Consider the following 17,573-nt stretch of genomic DNA (forward strand, 5'->3'; position numbering starts at 1 on the left):
AATATCCCTTAGGCACTATCCTTCCCCAAAAGCTCCATAATTAGCTGATTCTAAGTGGAACTGTGGAAGTTCCCTAAAATTATTTCTCTCAGATTTATAAGATGTGTCATCTCAAGAATGTTACCTAGAACTTCAGATTATCCAAGATTGGCTCCTCTAATTTTATATAGATAATTTAAAATGACGCTATTTACAGCTAAACCCTAGATAAACTCTAGTATTTCCCTTCTGATCATAATTATAGCATATTCAGGAATAAACTGACCCATCCTTACCAGAAAGCAAAATCAGTAAACCACAACTAACATTTCACTACCCCTAATACTAGCATTACTAATAAAATATAAGGATAATAAAAATAACTGTTACCCTTACATATTGGTTATAGGTGAGAGATACCTTCCCAGTGATATACACACACATATACATACATGTATCCCATGAAGAATGTACCACTATTAACCCCATTGTACAGATAAGTAAACTGCAGCACAGAGTTTAAACTTGCCAAGCTCAGATTCTAAATGGTGGCAATGAGATTAGAACACATGCTATTAAAAATTATGATATGATGCCCAGATTTTGATAACAAATATTTGGTAATTGAATGGCAATTACTTTCAGATATAACCTTATTCATGATTCTCTTCTTTTAAGTTCTCTTACTCTCAGAATCTCCTAAGTATATTTTCCTACGGTTGACCTTACTGCTTCTTGTTTTCTATTACCAGGCATCCATTCATTGAGTTAATATTTATTGATTACCTACTCTTGACCAGGAGTTAGGAACAGAAACCAACAGGACACAGTCAACACCCTGAAGAACACCATGCTGATAAATGGTGTAGCATTTGTCACAAATGCTACAAAATTAATCTTAATGTGCTGGAGAAGCCAAGATGGAAGTGAAGTATAAGTGGAATTAGAAAACCCAGAGGCAGAATCAGAAAATATCTGAGAGGTTCTTCCTTCCTAATGCAGAAATCCTTTCTTGAACCTTCCTTAACCTCACTCCCACTCTCAGAAGGGAACAAATGTGATAAGCTAGAAGCCACTCCGGCCTGAAGGAAGATACCTAGATTCTAGTCCTACTTTAGCCACAAACTACCTTGGCCAAAACATCCAGACCTCAGTTTCCTCACCTACAAAAAGAATGGCTTAAATAAGACAATTGCTAGATACATCCCAGCCCTGAATTCTATGGTTGTTAGTGGTCATTCATAATCTACATAAATACTACCAGTGAACAGGAAGCTCACAAATTCATGAGATAACTTAGCCCATTTTGGTCGGATTTAATATTTACAAAAGTCCTTTCTGGTACTGACACAAAAACTGTCTTCATATAAGTGGTATTCCATTTGGTTTCTGTGAGTGTTTCTGTTTGTTGATTGGTTCATTGGTCTACATTCCCTTCAGAAATTCCACTTTCAACATTACCTATCAATTTAGTTCCTTCTCTTGAGAAAGTAAGTACATACAGGCAAAATTCTTAAGCTATAACAATGCTGTCAATTTTAGGGCGAGTGAGTGGTTCATGATTTCCCTCACCAGAAAAAAAGACCATACGAGTTCTTTCTACCTCTAGTCCTGCCTTTAACACTCTATACCTTCAGGGCTCAGTTTTTTACTACAAAAAGAGAGTCATACTAAATGACTTCTAACTTAACTTGAAAATACAGTATAATTTCAAACAATCACTAGGAGAGGAAATCTTGACAAATTTAAAACTTTATGCCCTCGAGTGTAGCTTTAAGTATCTAACTAGGCAGAGAAACAACTAGAAAAGCACAGTCAGGCTAGAAAAGAAATATCCAGAAGAGGAAATTCCAAATCTTAATAATTGTTTCACAAAAGTGACAAAAGATTAGATCCAGAATTTAGAAATAACTTCTACAGTTAAATAAGAAAAAGAGCAACGCAATACAAAATGGGTCAAAGACAGGAACAGGTAATTCAAAGAGGAAACGTGAATGACTTACAAATATATGAAAAGATACCCAGTCTGATCAGAGAAATACAAATTAAAACCAAAATGAGATACTATTTCAAAAACTTAAAAATCTGATAATGCTAAATACTGGTAATGATGTAAGAAACCTGGAACCCTACTACTACTGGTAGGAGTATATATTATTACAAGTTCTTTTGTAAACAATTTGTGAATACCTAGTACAGTAAGTAGGTATGTAACTCAGAACTTAGCAATCTGACTCATAGGCATATACTTAGTAGTATATACGTATATATGTTAAGTATATAGAAAAATTTTAGCAGGGACCCACGAAAAGCTTTAAAAAGAATTTAAAAACCTATCAAGAAGAATACAAATAATGCTAAACTCATATAAAGGGTGGCTATAAAGCTATGAAAAAAATCAGAATACATAGATTATTGATCTAGCCTAAAACAAACCTTACTCACCCTCACAAAGGTTTTGAGATCATTACCTTACAATCTTATAAATATTAACCAATACATCTATAATCACCATGATCTTGTACTTCAGTCTCTTCAAAAAAATCACTGAATGGTACAGAGCTGGGTATACAGATGCTTCTTGAGAACTACTTCCTGATCAATCAGAATTCCTATAATCAAGTCAAAGGAAGTAAGATCTACTCAACTGCTACCTGAAGTTCACCAGCTTCAATCTGGAGCAAAAGTTATTTACTATTAGCTGCTAATATCAATCAGTGGCAACAGTGTCATCATCGAGATAATATTATTGAACATTCACTACGGGGCTAAACTTGCTTTGGTCATCTCATTCAATATCCACAATAACCTTGTGGGGTAAGTGGCAGGATGATACAGATGAACAAATAGGCCTAGAGACATTTAGTCACTGGTCCCAGGTTATAAAGCTAAGAAGCGGTACTAAATGAAACTTGGGGTCACTGAACCAAATTTATAATGAAGTTCAAAGTAATAAATACAATGATATTACATTAAGACTGAAGAAATCTTGAAGTTAGTGATTCTAGTCCTTTAACATTATTCAGACAGGTCCTCTAAATATTTACACAGAAAGTTATTACACTTGAATAATATGTGGGAAATATGCACAATCAGGGGGAAGACAAAGATGATTCTTGCCCAGTCCAAACTCAAACTCTGAGGAAGGCATTATTGCTGTTGCAAGGGAAGTTATTAAGGTTAAACAGTCTAGGCAGATGAAGGTCTGAAATGAGGGCACACAGATGGATTACAAGCTAAATGGAGAGGCTGCTACTTCAACAGTATTCTGCTGCTTAAATGTTCTTCCAAGCGTGGTTGGCTTGGTAACCGCTCTGGACAAACTTCCTGCTGTTACAAGACAAATCGTAAGAGAACAGCAAAATCCAATTACCCACACATGCCTACGAAGCAAATGCAACATACACCGTGCATTCATGGATTCATTCATCCCCAAATATTTACTGATCACCTACTTGGTGCCAGACACTAAGCTGGGCAGTTGGAAGACATCAGTGAACAAAACAGACAGAATCCCTGCCCTTATGGAGACTGCATTCTAGCTAAAAGATATTAAAAATAAACATAATAACTAAATTATGTAGCATGTCAGAAGTTGGTAGCTGTAATGGAAAAGGGAAAAAAAAACAAGTATGGAAGGAGGAATGGGAGTACATGGGTTAAAGCTGTAAAGGATGTTCTGGGCAGACACCGTGAAGGAGGTAACCGACCAGCAAACATTTAAGAAGGCAGGACATGTGACCACTGGGAGAGAGTGTCCTGGGCTGGAGGACACAGTAAGTGTGATGGCCTGAGGCAGGAGTGTGCCTGGAGCGTAGAGCAGTCGTGAGAAGGCCAGTGTGGAGGTGAGAGAGCAGGAAGAGAAGCTAGACACGAGACCAAAAACATAAATGGAACCGGGGGCTGGCTTGCATTTTAACAGCCTCACTCTGTCTTAACATCAACCTGAAGCAAAGAGATACTGGGTACGGTACCTTGCCCATCAACTGGCCTAATTTCAACTTTTTATAAACATGAATCTATGTAGCTATTTTTGTTTGGTGTTTCACCTCTACGCAGTCTATAGTACATTCTTCTGCTGAAGACTCTCACACACATACACACACACACGCTACAACGTCAGTTTGGGTGTAAAAAGATACTAAAGATCTCTGGTTGAAAACAGCAGAGAGAATACAGATCGATTTCCTCTTCCTCACTTCCATTCTAGCCACACTGGCCTCCTTTCTGTTACTCAGGCACTAGAAGCCTCCTTCTACCTCGGGGCCTTTATACTTGTTTCTTGATGAATTCCCCTAGATGGCCCTCACTTCCTCAGGTCTTTACTAAGATAAACACCTTCCCATTTTCTTCAGGTCTCCCCCCAGATAATACCACCTCACTGAGGCCTTCTCCCCGTGTAAACCGCAACAATCCCAACGCACCCCAGCCCCATTCCCTGATTTATTTTTCTCTAACACGCTTACCACTATCTGATGTACTGTACATTTTTACTTTTTTTTTTTGTCTGTCTCTCTGCCCAGAATACAAGTCCCAGAAGAATTTTTGTCCCTTTTATCACTGCTTTACCTCCAGTACTTAGAACATGGCCTGGCAAACGTTAGATACTCAAAAAATGTGTACAGAATGAATAAACAGCTCTGTGAAGGAAGGGCTGGTGTGGAAACGCCAAGGGACACTCGAAACACTGAAGAAGCTGCTGTGGTGGGATGGAAGTGAGGAAAGACGAAGGCTGCAAAACGAGGCTGGAGAAGCAGGGCCACATCATGAAGGGTTGGGGAGCCATATTAGGAACTTTTTATTTTATCCTTTTAGCAACAAGAGACCATTAAAAGGTTCTCTTATGGGCAAAATGGTATTTTGGATACTAGGTGGAGTATGAAATCTTGGTAGGCAGTGGTGAAGGCAGGGGGCAAAGAGCCAGCGGCAGTCGAACTCTGCTCTAATATAAGAACCACTGCACCTAACAGACCAATATAATAGCAGCAAGAGCATCTTGCACATTCAAACACATGCAGAGGAGCACAAAAATTTGTCAGGACTTTAAATAGATAAACTACAAAAGATGAGTTAGTAGCATCTATTATGCTCCACTGTAACCACTAGTTGGTTGATGATCACCCCACCCCCAAGAGTCTATATAAAGACCATATAATAATAAAAGTACCAACAGTAATAATAATGGGATCACTATCTATTAGGCGCTATTCTAACATAAACGTGCAATAACTCATTTACCCTCAACAGGACCATGTGCAGTAGGTACTTTATCATCTCTATTTTACATATAAAGAGGGTGAGGTACCGAAAGACAAAGGAACTTGCCCAAGGTCACATTACTAGGAAGTGGCAAGCTGGCTCCAAAATCAACATTCTTAGTCACCGATTATGCTGCCTTGACCTTATACGTATCTCTCATTTTTCTTTGTTTTCCCAACACCTAATACACAGCATAGCACATAAATCCTTAATAAATGTTTAATGAAATAAACAAATACATACTTTTTATGGCTCTGTTTTTGTCTTTCTTTAATTCAACGGCTTCTTTGGCCTTCCCCTCATCTATGTCTTCTCGTACAGACCTATCCCCCAAGCTTAACAAAAATATTCTTGCTCTTTCACTGCTAGGTCAAACAGGGTCTCTACTTAGGCACCTGGGGAGTCAGAAAACCTGCCTTCTTGGTTTCAACAGACATCCTCATTCTTAGCACACCATGTTAGAAATGCCTGTTTTAACCAAGAATGTATCTACTTGGGTGGTCTAACTGCATCAAAGACAGCCTGACTCTTTAGAAAACATTTTTCTTTTTTCTTTTCCTGTGAATGTTTATTCTACATGGGCAGCTGTTTTTCTGAGTTGGATAAAGCAAGACCTCCTTTTCTCAGATAATTTCCAAAAAGCATCTTGGAATTTCATGCAAAATATTAAAATTAATAAATAAAATTTAAATAATCAAAATTAAATATTCAGATAGACAGATGCTCTAATGGCTTTTATAAACATAAAGGCAGATGCTTCTCTGTGTCCCCAAACCTAGACTTCTGAATCTGCATATTCTGAGTTTTACTCACTAAATTATCTGGAAGGAGTTACCACTTCCCAGGAGTGAGGAAACATAAGAAAACAAAAAGGGAGAAGAAAGGAAGAAAAGCAAATAGTGTTACTCTCTAATAGGAATGCTGCTTTACCATTACTTAGTCATTGTTTCCATTGCTTCCCACTTAAAAATTATAAATTCATAATAGTATATAATTAAGTTGCTTTACTCAATTCACAATGAGTTCTGAAAGAGGCAACAATTTAAAAGGTTCATCTGTTAAAATTTAAAAAACAAAATTCATGCTGTCATATATGAATGCATATAAAAGCATAACTTGTCATATCCAAAGAAATGACTGCAGATAAAGGAGATAAAACATTTTTCACAACTCTTAATAGCCAAGCCCAGAAAAAGAAATAACATTCAAAATGCCAAATGTGATTGTTCTATATACCTAACTCTAAGAACTTGAGTACAGACATATATATACTTTGAAAAAAAAATTTACTGATACAACAAAACTCCACATTAAAAAAATTTATATTCACAAATCTCTCACACTGACATGTCCTCAGAACCAATTTAAATTCAAGTAGTTCACAGGATTTACAAGGCAATTTTTTCAGAAGACAGAGAAGTTTTACCATTATAACAAAAATGTTACCTGAGGGAGGGCACCGTAATTCCATATATAACCCTTGTGAGGAAAGATGTTTGCCACGTAGCGAAGCTTGCCATCCTTTACATCTTGTTTAATGGGATTCAATGGCTCCTCCGTGGCAATCTAAGCAGGTCATGGAAAAAAGAGGGGTGGGGAATAAGAAACGATTAATCCTATATTCAAATAGTATTTTTTAAATCTGCCATTATCAGACTAAGTATTCATAATCCAACTTACTGATCAAAGACACTTTAAAATAAATTAAGCCAGTTCTTGTTTCTAATTTACTGTTCTGTATTAAAAAAAACTGTCTGGAAAAGAAACATCAGACTATATTTTTAGGCACTCTATTACTTATGAACACATTATTTCTAACACAAATAAGAAAGCTTATTGAAACGGCAAGAGGATAAGGATTAATCAACTTCCTCTTTGTTACTAATCTCGGACTTTCTACCATCAATCTTATAATAAAGTTAACTTAAAGATTTTCACCAAGTGATTTCATTTCAAAGTTACCTTTCAATCAAACATATCCAAATTGCCATGCAAAAAGAAAAAAAAAACTATCCTATAAAGTAAATAAAAAATAACTGAAGCCATGTTTGAATGAATAAACACTGCTTAAATTAGGCAGAATCTCACAGAATCTTGATCCTATACCCAAGTGAGGTAGAGAGTAGCCAGAATGATAAAACATTGTATTTAAAGCAAGAACAAAAGAAGAATCTAATATCTTTACTTTTTCCTATTAAAATATTAACAACAACAACAAAATACTACCAGGACTTGGTGAAGTTACTGACAATCCTCCAAATATAAAATCTCAGAAATATATACTGACGTAACAATCCTTAAACACTTGAAATAATACTTGCCATCACATCCAAAGTTGTAGGAGAAGGCTTAAATAACTAAACAAACTAAGTACCATAAATTAAATTTCATTCGGAACTATAAGGGATCTTACCTAACTGAAGATGAAATCATAAAATTCTGAAAAGCAAAAGGGAAGTTCTTGATAGGTTCATGTCTCATGGAAAAACTTAAAAAAAAAAAAAAAAAAAAAGCTAACCAGGGGAACAGCAGATGCTCTTAGAAAGTGCTCAGAAATCAAGTTGGCCAGCAAAATGCTTTCATTCCTAGTAGACTAAAATAAAATCTAAAGGAAAATTAAGTCCTTAGAAACCAAAATTATCATCAGCCCCAGATAATATGTTTCAGTTGTGTCTATGAACAAAATACATCTCAGAATCTATTTAAGAAAATCTTGAAAATATTTGTCATTTTCAAAGACAGAGGAGTCAAGGAAAATTAAATAAATACGTGTATAACAAACTAGGGAGGCAAAAATGGAAAACATTTTCTTTAAAGTATAAATTCAGCTTTGAATAATATTTTCCTTTTTGAAATTAGATTCAAAATAAGTTCACAAGAATGTTTTCCATTGCTTTAATTATAAAGAAGTTTGTCAACCATCCCAATTTCAAAATATTATGGCAAACAACTTGAAACCAAGTTTTTATATCATTATTATCATTTCCATTTGATATTAATAGGATATATCCATACCTCCATTTTAGCATTTGTCCACCGAGGTACTTCTACAACCATATTAAACAAATTCTGCAATTTAAAAAAACAACAAAGAAAAAACATTTAAAATTTTGCCTTCCTTTATCTTTTCACTTATCTCCTGCATGAGAATGCTTTAGTCTTTCTCCCACAAAAAATGTCAAGCGTCTGCATCATATGTCTGCCTATGCCTTAAATTCCTTCTAAAAAATTATAGAAGTTGTTTAAAACACAACAGAATTTAAACCTGATCGTGTCACTTGCCCACTACTGTACAGTGTTAGGAGTTGCTACATTTCTGGAAATACCTTTGCAGGGTAGTGAAAGAACCAGAATGGAGCCAGGAAACTTTTATTTTCCAGCTAAAATAGGAGTGAGAGCTGAATGTGTCACTTTTCCAGTCTACAAAGTAAGTGTGATAATCTCCTTCCTCACCCCACACAAGGTTGTTGTGAAGATGAATTACATATTTTAAATGAAAATACAGACAATTATGAAGTATTTTTAAAATTATAAAACAATATTTAAATCCAAGTTATTATGATATAATATAAAATTAAGGCTACTGGTATAGGTAGTTATAAAGCTTACAAAGAGTTTTAAAGCTTAGCTTGCATATCTAGTGATCTCTGGTTCCCTAAAGTTATAAAAGGACCACTGCTTCTTTTTAGCATTTCTGAACTTTGCAGAGTACTTAAAACAAAGGAGACTCTACATCAGTGATGGGTAAAAATAATTTCCTACGGTAACGGCCTCACAAAGAGAAAGTCTTACAGGTAAAGTTGACTTGTATGCCATTCTGATATCAGTAACCAACAACTTATCAAAGCAATGGTTTAAAACAGTCCTACTCCAAGTGTGGTCATGGACCAGGGCTAATCTGTAATCTGACTGTTACTGGTTCATTTAGAAACATTTATAACAATCTGACAGAGTACTTTTTATGACTGTTGAACCTCATAATAAAAATTTGGCACTTGAATTACACTTTTCTAATAATTCATTTTGATTGTATTTTTTTAAAGTATCAGTTCACAACAGATTAGAAATAAACAAAAAAACTGTCCTTCACCACAGATCATTTGAGAAGCAGTGATTAAATATACTTATTCTCAACTGTGTCACACAGCAAAATCACCTGGAGAGCTGTAACCGAGTAAAAAAAAAGAAAAAGATTTTTAGAGCCCCATCTCCTACATATTTGAATTCAATGGTTCGCAGGTGGAGCCAGGGCACTGCTTATTTTTAAAAGCATTCCAAGCAATTTTCATATGCAGCCAGAGTTGAGAACCTCTGGTTTAAAGCACTGGTAAACAATATCTGGAGCTTTCTTAGTGAAACATGAATGCTATTAATTCAAAGAATGCCATTTATACAATTAAATATAAATCAAGCCACAAAAATAATGATGGTTTTTAAGTTCTTCTAGATAAGACTAAAGTTTACCAGTGACAAAACTGCATACTCATAACGAGATAAGGAACAAAGCTGAGAATGAATTCTCAACAATTGCTCCTTAGAAGTATGTCTCATACCTATCTTAGCAACCTTATACACAGGCCTGCTGTTATGTTTCATTTTCTATGCTCTTTCATGAGGTACCCCAGCACCTGTTTAAATATGTCTGAAGTAGCTGTTAAAAAGAAAAACCTAAGGAAATGACAGATGTTCACATAATTTATTCATCCCTGAAAGTCTGGCTATAAGAGAACAAATGCATGCAGATGAATACTCAGAGGTGACAGAGAAGACAAAGCTAGTGACAATCCTTTTACACAAGGACACCTACCAAAAGCACTCACGGAGACTTGAATTACACCAAAAGAACAATGGAGCAGGTTTGAATTTTAAGCCTGCAAACTACACTCTCCCTCATCATTTGTTTCTGATCACTAGGAGTGTATTTCCAGCCTGTTTTTCTTCTCTCTGGCTAAAATGCATACGACCTGCAATTTTTTAAAGCCAATGTTAGTCTGGTTATCCTAGGATTAGTGTTAATTACAAACCAAAAATGGCCTGCTGCAATTTATTAGAAAATCACAAAGATACAAGGGGACACATTTCAAATTCAGAAAGTTGAGTATGCGTCAGGGGCATTTACTTCCTCCTTCAGTTCTTTTCTTTCTATTATTCCCTTCTATTTTTATTGCAGGGGAAAAAAAAAAAGATGAAAAAGCAGTCAGTAGATTTTATATACTTGGGGAAAAAAATGAGATGAAATCACCCTTCTATCTTCTTTCTCTTAAAATATCAAATAAACTTTGGATTTGACACTAAAAGCAAAGGCAACAAAAGCAAAAATAAATAAATGGGAATACATTAAACTAAAAATCCTGCACAGCAAAGAAAACCATCAACAAAATGAAAAGGCAACCAATGGAATGGAAGAAAATAAGTCATAAATCTGTTAAGGGGTTAATATACAAAATACATAAAGAAATCATGTAACTCAACAGCAAAAAACCAATCCAATTAAAAAATGGGCACAGGTCTTGAATAGGCACTTTTCCAAAGAAGACATACAGATGGCCAGCATCACTAACCATCAGGGAAATGCAAATCAAAACCACTATGAGATAGATGCTCATTGCCTGTTAGAATGACTATCATCAAAAAGACAAGAAATAACAAGTATTGGCAAGGATGTGGAGAAAAGGGAACCCTTGTGCACTGTTGGTGGGAATGTAAATTGGTGCAGCCTCAATGGAAAACAGTATGGAGGTTCCTCAAAAAATTGAAAATAGAACTACCATATAACCCAGAAATCCCACTTTGGGATATATATCCAAAAAAAATGAAAACAGGATACTGAGCAGCTATTTACACTCCTGTGCCCATTACAGCATTATTCACAATAGTCAAGACACGGAAACAACCTAAGTGCCTGTCAACAAATGAATGAATAAAGATGTTGTATACCTACAAGGGAATATTATTCAACCATGAGAAGGAAATCTCGCCCTTTGTGACAGGATGGATGAACCTGGAAGGTATTATGCTCACTGAAATAAGCCAGAGGAGAAAGACAAATACTGCATGGCATCACTTATATGTGGGATCTTAAAAATTTTAAAAAGTCGAATTCATATAAAGAGAGTAGAAAAGTGGTTGCCAGGGCCTAGGGGGTGGGGGAAATAGGAGAGAATTTAAAAAAACAAAATACAAAAAAACCCTCAAATCAGGTAGTCTCTGACACACAAACTATGTAACTAAGAATTAAATGTTAAGTTGGCTGTGTGTACTCAGAATACATTTCTCCCACTGAAACAACTGTTTCCAGTTTAACATTTGAAGTCTCTAGGAACCTATAAAGACTTGAGCCCCTGAATGTCTATTCACTCAACATCTAGAGCAATGGTTCTCAAACTTCAGGTGTATAGGATGCCCTGGAACACCTGTTAAACATGTAGACTAGCCAGTCCCCAGCAAGCAGAGATTCTCATTTAGTAGATATGGAATGCACCAGGAATCAGAAATTTTAACAAGGGCCCTAAGCAGTTCCAATGCAGATGGCTTAGGACCATTTTGACAAATGCCAGTTTAGGAAAATACAAGATGGAGGGCAGGCAAAGGTGACAAGAATTAAACAGCCCCACAGCTATGTTTGGAAGTAGATTCAAAGGCTGGGGTCATAAGTTTCAGCCAGATGAGAGACTAGATAGCAGTAAGGTTGGAAAGGGAAAAGAAGGCTAAGGAAGTGGCAGGAAAAGCTGCCTGGAAACAGCAAGATAAAAAGGTATCAACAGCAAGAAATGGGATGATCGTAAGTCAAGAAATATTAAAAGCTTGACAGTCACATACTTGAAAGATTGATTTACAATGTATTTATTTTAGCATATAGTTGGTATAACTTTTTTTTTTTCTTCTCTACCCCCAAAAGAGTTGTTCCTGGATCCTAGAATAGTCAGATTCATAAACAGAAAGTAGAATAGTGGTTAGGGGCTGCATGGAAGCGGGAATGGAGAGTTTTTGCGTAATGGGTACAGAGTTTCAGTCTGGGAAGATGAAAAAGTTCTGGAGATGGATGGTGGTGATGGTTGCACAACATGCTAAAGTACTTCATGTCACTTAAAGTATACTTAAAAAGTGTACAATAAACAAAATGCTAAGTGTTATGTTATGTATATTTTACCACAAGGGAAAAAAAGTAAAATGGTAATATTGTCCCTAGCTGCCTTAAAGAGTTACTAGAAGCAGAAAAACATCAGAATGCACACAAAAGTTTTGCAAGGGAGAATAATTCAGAATCATTTTACAAATGCAAACTATCATCAAGGTCTTTAAAAGACAATGTAAGTGAGACACACAAATAAAAACCTTTAGATATACCTCATATTCATCATTTCGTGCTCTCTTTGTAGGAATGCCATTTTCCTATAAAAGAAAAGATGGTTATCAGAGAAATTCAATTCAAAAATACAATGAGGTACCACCTCACACTGGTCAGAATGGCCATCATCATAAAGCCTACAAATAATAAATGCTAGAGAGAGTGTGGAAAAATGGGAACCCTCCTACACTGTTGGTGGGAATGTAAATTGATACAGCCAATATGGAGGACAGTATGGAGGTGCCTTAAAAAACTAAAAATAGAGCTGCCATACGATCCAGCAATCCTATTCCTGGGCATATATACGGAAAAGACAAAAACTCTAATTCAAAAAGATACATGCACCCCAATGTTCATAGCGGCACTATTTACAATAGCCAAGACATGGAAGCAACCTAAATGTTCATCAACAGATGAATGGATAAAGAAGATGTGGTATATACATATAATGGAATGTTACTCAGCCATAAAAAAGAATGAAATAATACCATTTGCAGCAGCATGGATGGAACTAGAGATCATGATACTAAGTGAAGACAGACAGAGAGAGACAAATACCATATGGTATCACTTACATGTGACATCTAAAAAAATGATACAAAAGAACTTATTTACAAAACAGAAGTAGACTCATAGATAGAAATAGAAACTCATGATAGAAAACAAACTTATGGTAGAAAACAAACTTATGGTTACCAAAAGGGAAAGAGGAGGAGGGATAAATTGGGAATTTGGGATTAACAGATACACACTACTATACATAAAATAGATAAACAACAAGGACCTACTCTATAGCACAGGGAACTATATTCAATATCTTGTAATAACCTATAATGGAACAGAATCTGAAAAAGAATATATATATATTGTGTGTTTGTGTGTGTGTGTGTATACATATAAAACTGAATCACTTTGCTGTACACCTGAATCACTGTAAATTAACTATACTTCAATTTAAAAAAGAAAGTATTTATGATTGTGATATTTCATGAAAGAATACAGTTGCATTGACTGCAGAGCAATGAAAACATGCCTATTGAATAAATACTCCACTACAGAGGCTTCCAGGAACCTGATTCAACAGAGAATCCACCAAATGCCCACTTCATCTTTCTCTCAGCATTTGCATCCCCAGTGCATGAGCATCAAAGTGTTTCACAAAACAAATTATCAGAAAAGCTACATCTCTTTCAAGTATATTTTCCTAGTTTTTATAAAACAAGCAAAGGCTCTGTTCAGTCTTTAAGGAAAGACTGGCAGTTTCCAGTGACTATGCTTAAAACAGTCATTTCATTATTGGAATGAAACTTCAGGGAGTATGACTAACAAGCCATGAAAGTACTCGGCTGCACCTCCTGCCTGTGATTTCCACCGAGGTGTGATTACTATGCCTCCATCAAGCACTTTTAAATTAAGAGTGTATGGTGGGTTGAGAAGAAAAATTATGCCATTCACAAATGCTCACACATTATATGTAACTTTTACACACCAAAACAACTAGTGGAGGAAACAAAAACTAACAGAAAAACAATTATTCCAAGCCGGCCCGGAAACATTATTCCTGTTCCTAAAATACCACCACCCAAAGTATAAGGTGCAACCATTCTACCCATTAGGACTGGGAACCAGGGAAACCTATTTACATAACCACTGTGTGTACCAGTCTCCAAAAGGCCCAGAATTCACCAGTATAGCCTGTTATACTTTGTCCTGCCCTATCCTCAATTTTTCATAACCCCAAATCTCATGTTCCCCAAAACCCATCCTCCTTAGGCAGAATATTATGCCCACTGGGATGTTTAAAGCCCACTCTTTGTTCCACCTCCACCCCTACCTACCACATGATTCCTCCAAATATTATTATTATCATTGTTACTGTGATCAGGTATAAAGATTTTGTCACAGTACACCTGAAGCAGCACCCACCAGTCACTCCTACCCTCCTTACCCTATTGTAGTTTTCGAGCACATAACATTATCGGATTGACTTGTTTATTTTCACGTTGTTAGTCTCCTCCGGCTGAGTGGGAACTATATTCACCTTATTTACCACTGCAACTCTAGTGCTTGGAATACTGTCAGGCTCCTAATAAGCATGCAATAACTGTTTACTGAATGAATAAGTCTATGAATAAATAAATAGATGAATGCACGCACTTTTGGCCAAAATCAAAGAGAATTTTTGGGAGACGTGAGATATCTAGGTTGGACAGCTCACTGGCCACGACAAAACAAAACACATGGACACACACACAGACACATACACACATTCACACACACACACAGTACTGTGGAGTTCTTTCTGCCCTCTCATTGGTTTCTTTCTCTCTCCAGATTACATGACTCCTTGTCCTGTAGCTGAATACTCCTCGGAAGTAATGAGCTAGAAGAATTACACAAGAGCAGTTAAGATACAGGCTTTGTAGAAAAGGGTACCCCTGTTGCCGAGCATCCTTTTCCTCGCTCTTTCTGGGAAAATTATTTATAGAAAATTCTACAGACATTATAGGAAATGACTATAGTTTTAAATGTGTTTGTAAATAATAGTTTAGAATAAAATACCTTTCCTTTTGCTTTTTTTTTTTTTTACTATATCAAGTCACCATCACCTATTGTCTTCTTGACCTCAAACCTGCTATCATTTAAAATAAAGCCTGAAGAAATGTTTAAAAAAAAAAAAAAAGATACAGTCTGTGGAGTTAGAGCACCTAAGTTCAAATCTCACCTCCACAGCAAACTAGATTTGTGACCATGAGCAAGGTACTTAAACCTCATTAACAAAATAAGGATGATAATAGTAGCCCGGCACATTTTGAAATAATGCAAGTCAAGCTCTGGGCACAGTGCTTGCAACACTCAATAAATCTTTGCTATTATTCTCCCCGCTGCCACTGTTATGGACAGTCCAGCCCTGTGAAGGGCTGCAAGGCAGCATAAGTCCTACTCCAGAGTTACAGAACCTTTGGATGATACCTGAAATTCAGCCCCTGAGGTAACACCAGAAAGGTCAAACCAGCCTTGCATCTGAAGCAGCTTCCCACTTCTTCACTGGCCTCTGCCCTCACACTCATCTCCCCACAGTTCTAGAAAACCCCACCCCACTAACTAGTCCCATATAATCTCAACCAGGAACATAGTCCTGGTTAACTTACTTAACAGATGAAGTCAGCCAATTGTTGTAACTACTCAGACTTCAAGAAAAGAACTTCCAACGTCATGGTGACTACTAACATCCACTGCCAATTATGCCATCTCGCCAGCTAGTCAGGAGAGTCCTTGGAAGGCTCCAATATTCCGAGCCCCTCTTAGTTCCACCTTCAGCAGCAGATCTCCCTCTGACCTGACTTACATCCCTTCCACCCTCACACCTGTCAAGTAATTTTAGGTTCTAAAAGAATAACTATTCAAAGACTACAATCTTCCCAACTATCTTTCTAGCATCTGTCTCATAGAGTAGTTAAAGAGCATGAACTCTGTGGTCAGAAATGCTAGTTCAAAACCTGGTTCTGGCACTTACCAGCTGCGTGACCTTAGACAAGTCAATAACATGCCTTCGGCTCCGGTGTCCTTAGAGATGATAATAGCAACTCATAAGGATTAAATAAAATGTCATATGTTCACATGGTGGCTAGCAAACAAAATAATTCACAAATGTTATTACTTCTACTACTACTGTTACTACTACTTAAAATAAGCCTCTTGTTAACCTCTTAAATTCTATACCTTAAATCTTTATTTCTGACCAAATTCTAAGCTTTATCGACTACTAACATCTCTTTCTCCTCAAGCCCTCCTGGAAGAATCCTATTCTTATCCAAATTCTGATTCACGAAGGAGGCTTATAATCCTGTTATGATAACTCTGTTGCCCTTCTCAGCTTCCGACCACATTCTTTCCTTTCAAGATGCTTCCAAAAAGCATTTTATGGTGATACGAGAAGTACATATTTTCATGCCCCAAACAAGTTAAAACAATACCTCTTCAGAGTCCGCCTTCAGAGGAATATCATGAAAGGGGGAAATGTAGTGACCAGCTACATTCTCTGCAAAGGAAAATAAACAAAAACACAGAATTAGAGCAATGGACTATCTTGTTCTTTAGAGCAATTATACTCTTACCCACTTTTAAATTTTAAACACGTTTTTAATGTTTTTTTTCAAAATTAACTTTAACTCCCAATTTAAAGATGATGACGAAAGAGAAAAACAGTAGTCCCCCCTTATCTTCGGGGGATACATTCCAAGACCCCAATGGATGCCTGAAGCTGTGGATAGTAACCCTACATATGTTTTTTTTTTTTTCCTATACACACACACCTATGATAAAGTTTAATTTATAAATTAGGCACAGTAAGAGAATATCCGAATTGCCAGCATCACTACTCTTGCGCTTTGGAGCCATTATTAAGGAAAATAAGGGTTACCTGAACACAAGCTCTGTGGTGCCTGGGCAGTGGGTCTGACAACCGAGATATCTACTGAGGCTGGACAAAGGTATGACTCATGCCCAGGACAGGGACAAGGCAGGACAAAACAGAACAGCACCAGATTTCATCACACTACTCAGAATAGTGTGGCACACAATTTAAAACTAATGAAATATTTACTTCTGGAATTTTCCATTTAATATTTTCAGACCACATATGACCAAGGGTAATTGAAACTGTGAAAAGCAAAACCACAGACAAGTGGGACTGCTGTACACACCAAATCAACCATATTTGAGTTGCTGAAACCATTTACTTAGTCCTGTGGCTTAAACATCCAAAGCAAAATATGTCTAAATTAGACGAAAACCCCAAATATGATAAATCTTACTTTCGAAAAGAGACTGATTAATAAGTGAAATGGACTAAAACTGATGTCAATTTTCCCAAGAGAAACCTAGCAATAGAATTCCTAATTTCCACCTACAATTTACATGAACAAAGGATTAAAGGTCCTACCAAATTAAAAGAAACGAATCATTTGTTCCACTCAAAGTGATA

At 36.4% G+C, this 17,573-nt stretch overlaps 1 protein-coding gene across 8 annotated transcripts in view; it reads right to left on the reverse strand.

The window, feature by feature from the left end:
• The window catches only part of PPA2 (inorganic pyrophosphatase 2), an 85,132-nt gene that overhangs the window by 52,177 nt on the left and 15,382 nt on the right, over window positions 1–17,573 (reverse strand). For 5 of the 8 annotated variants that reach the window (XM_012532974.3, XM_033427818.2, XM_049709502.1 and 2 more), the window contains 4 exons: window positions 16,564–16,628; window positions 12,586–12,630; window positions 8,254–8,307; window positions 6,685–6,804 (listed from right to left, as the gene is read on the reverse strand). In XM_012532974.3, coding sequence (XP_012388428.2) covers window positions 6,685–6,804; window positions 8,254–8,307; window positions 12,586–12,630; window positions 16,564–16,628 — 284 coding nt within the window. Of the gene's footprint in view, window positions 1–6,684; window positions 6,805–8,253; window positions 8,308–12,585; window positions 12,631–14,870; window positions 14,970–16,563; window positions 16,629–17,573 lie in introns of those variants that run through there. The other 3 variants (XM_033427817.2, XM_033427819.2, XM_049709503.1) reach the window with 2 other exon arrangements.

Source organism: Orcinus orca, chromosome 4 (assembly GCF_937001465.1).
Source record: "Orcinus orca chromosome 4, mOrcOrc1.1, whole genome shotgun sequence".
NCBI classification, from domain to species: Eukaryota; Metazoa; Chordata; class Mammalia; order Artiodactyla; family Delphinidae; genus Orcinus; species Orcinus orca.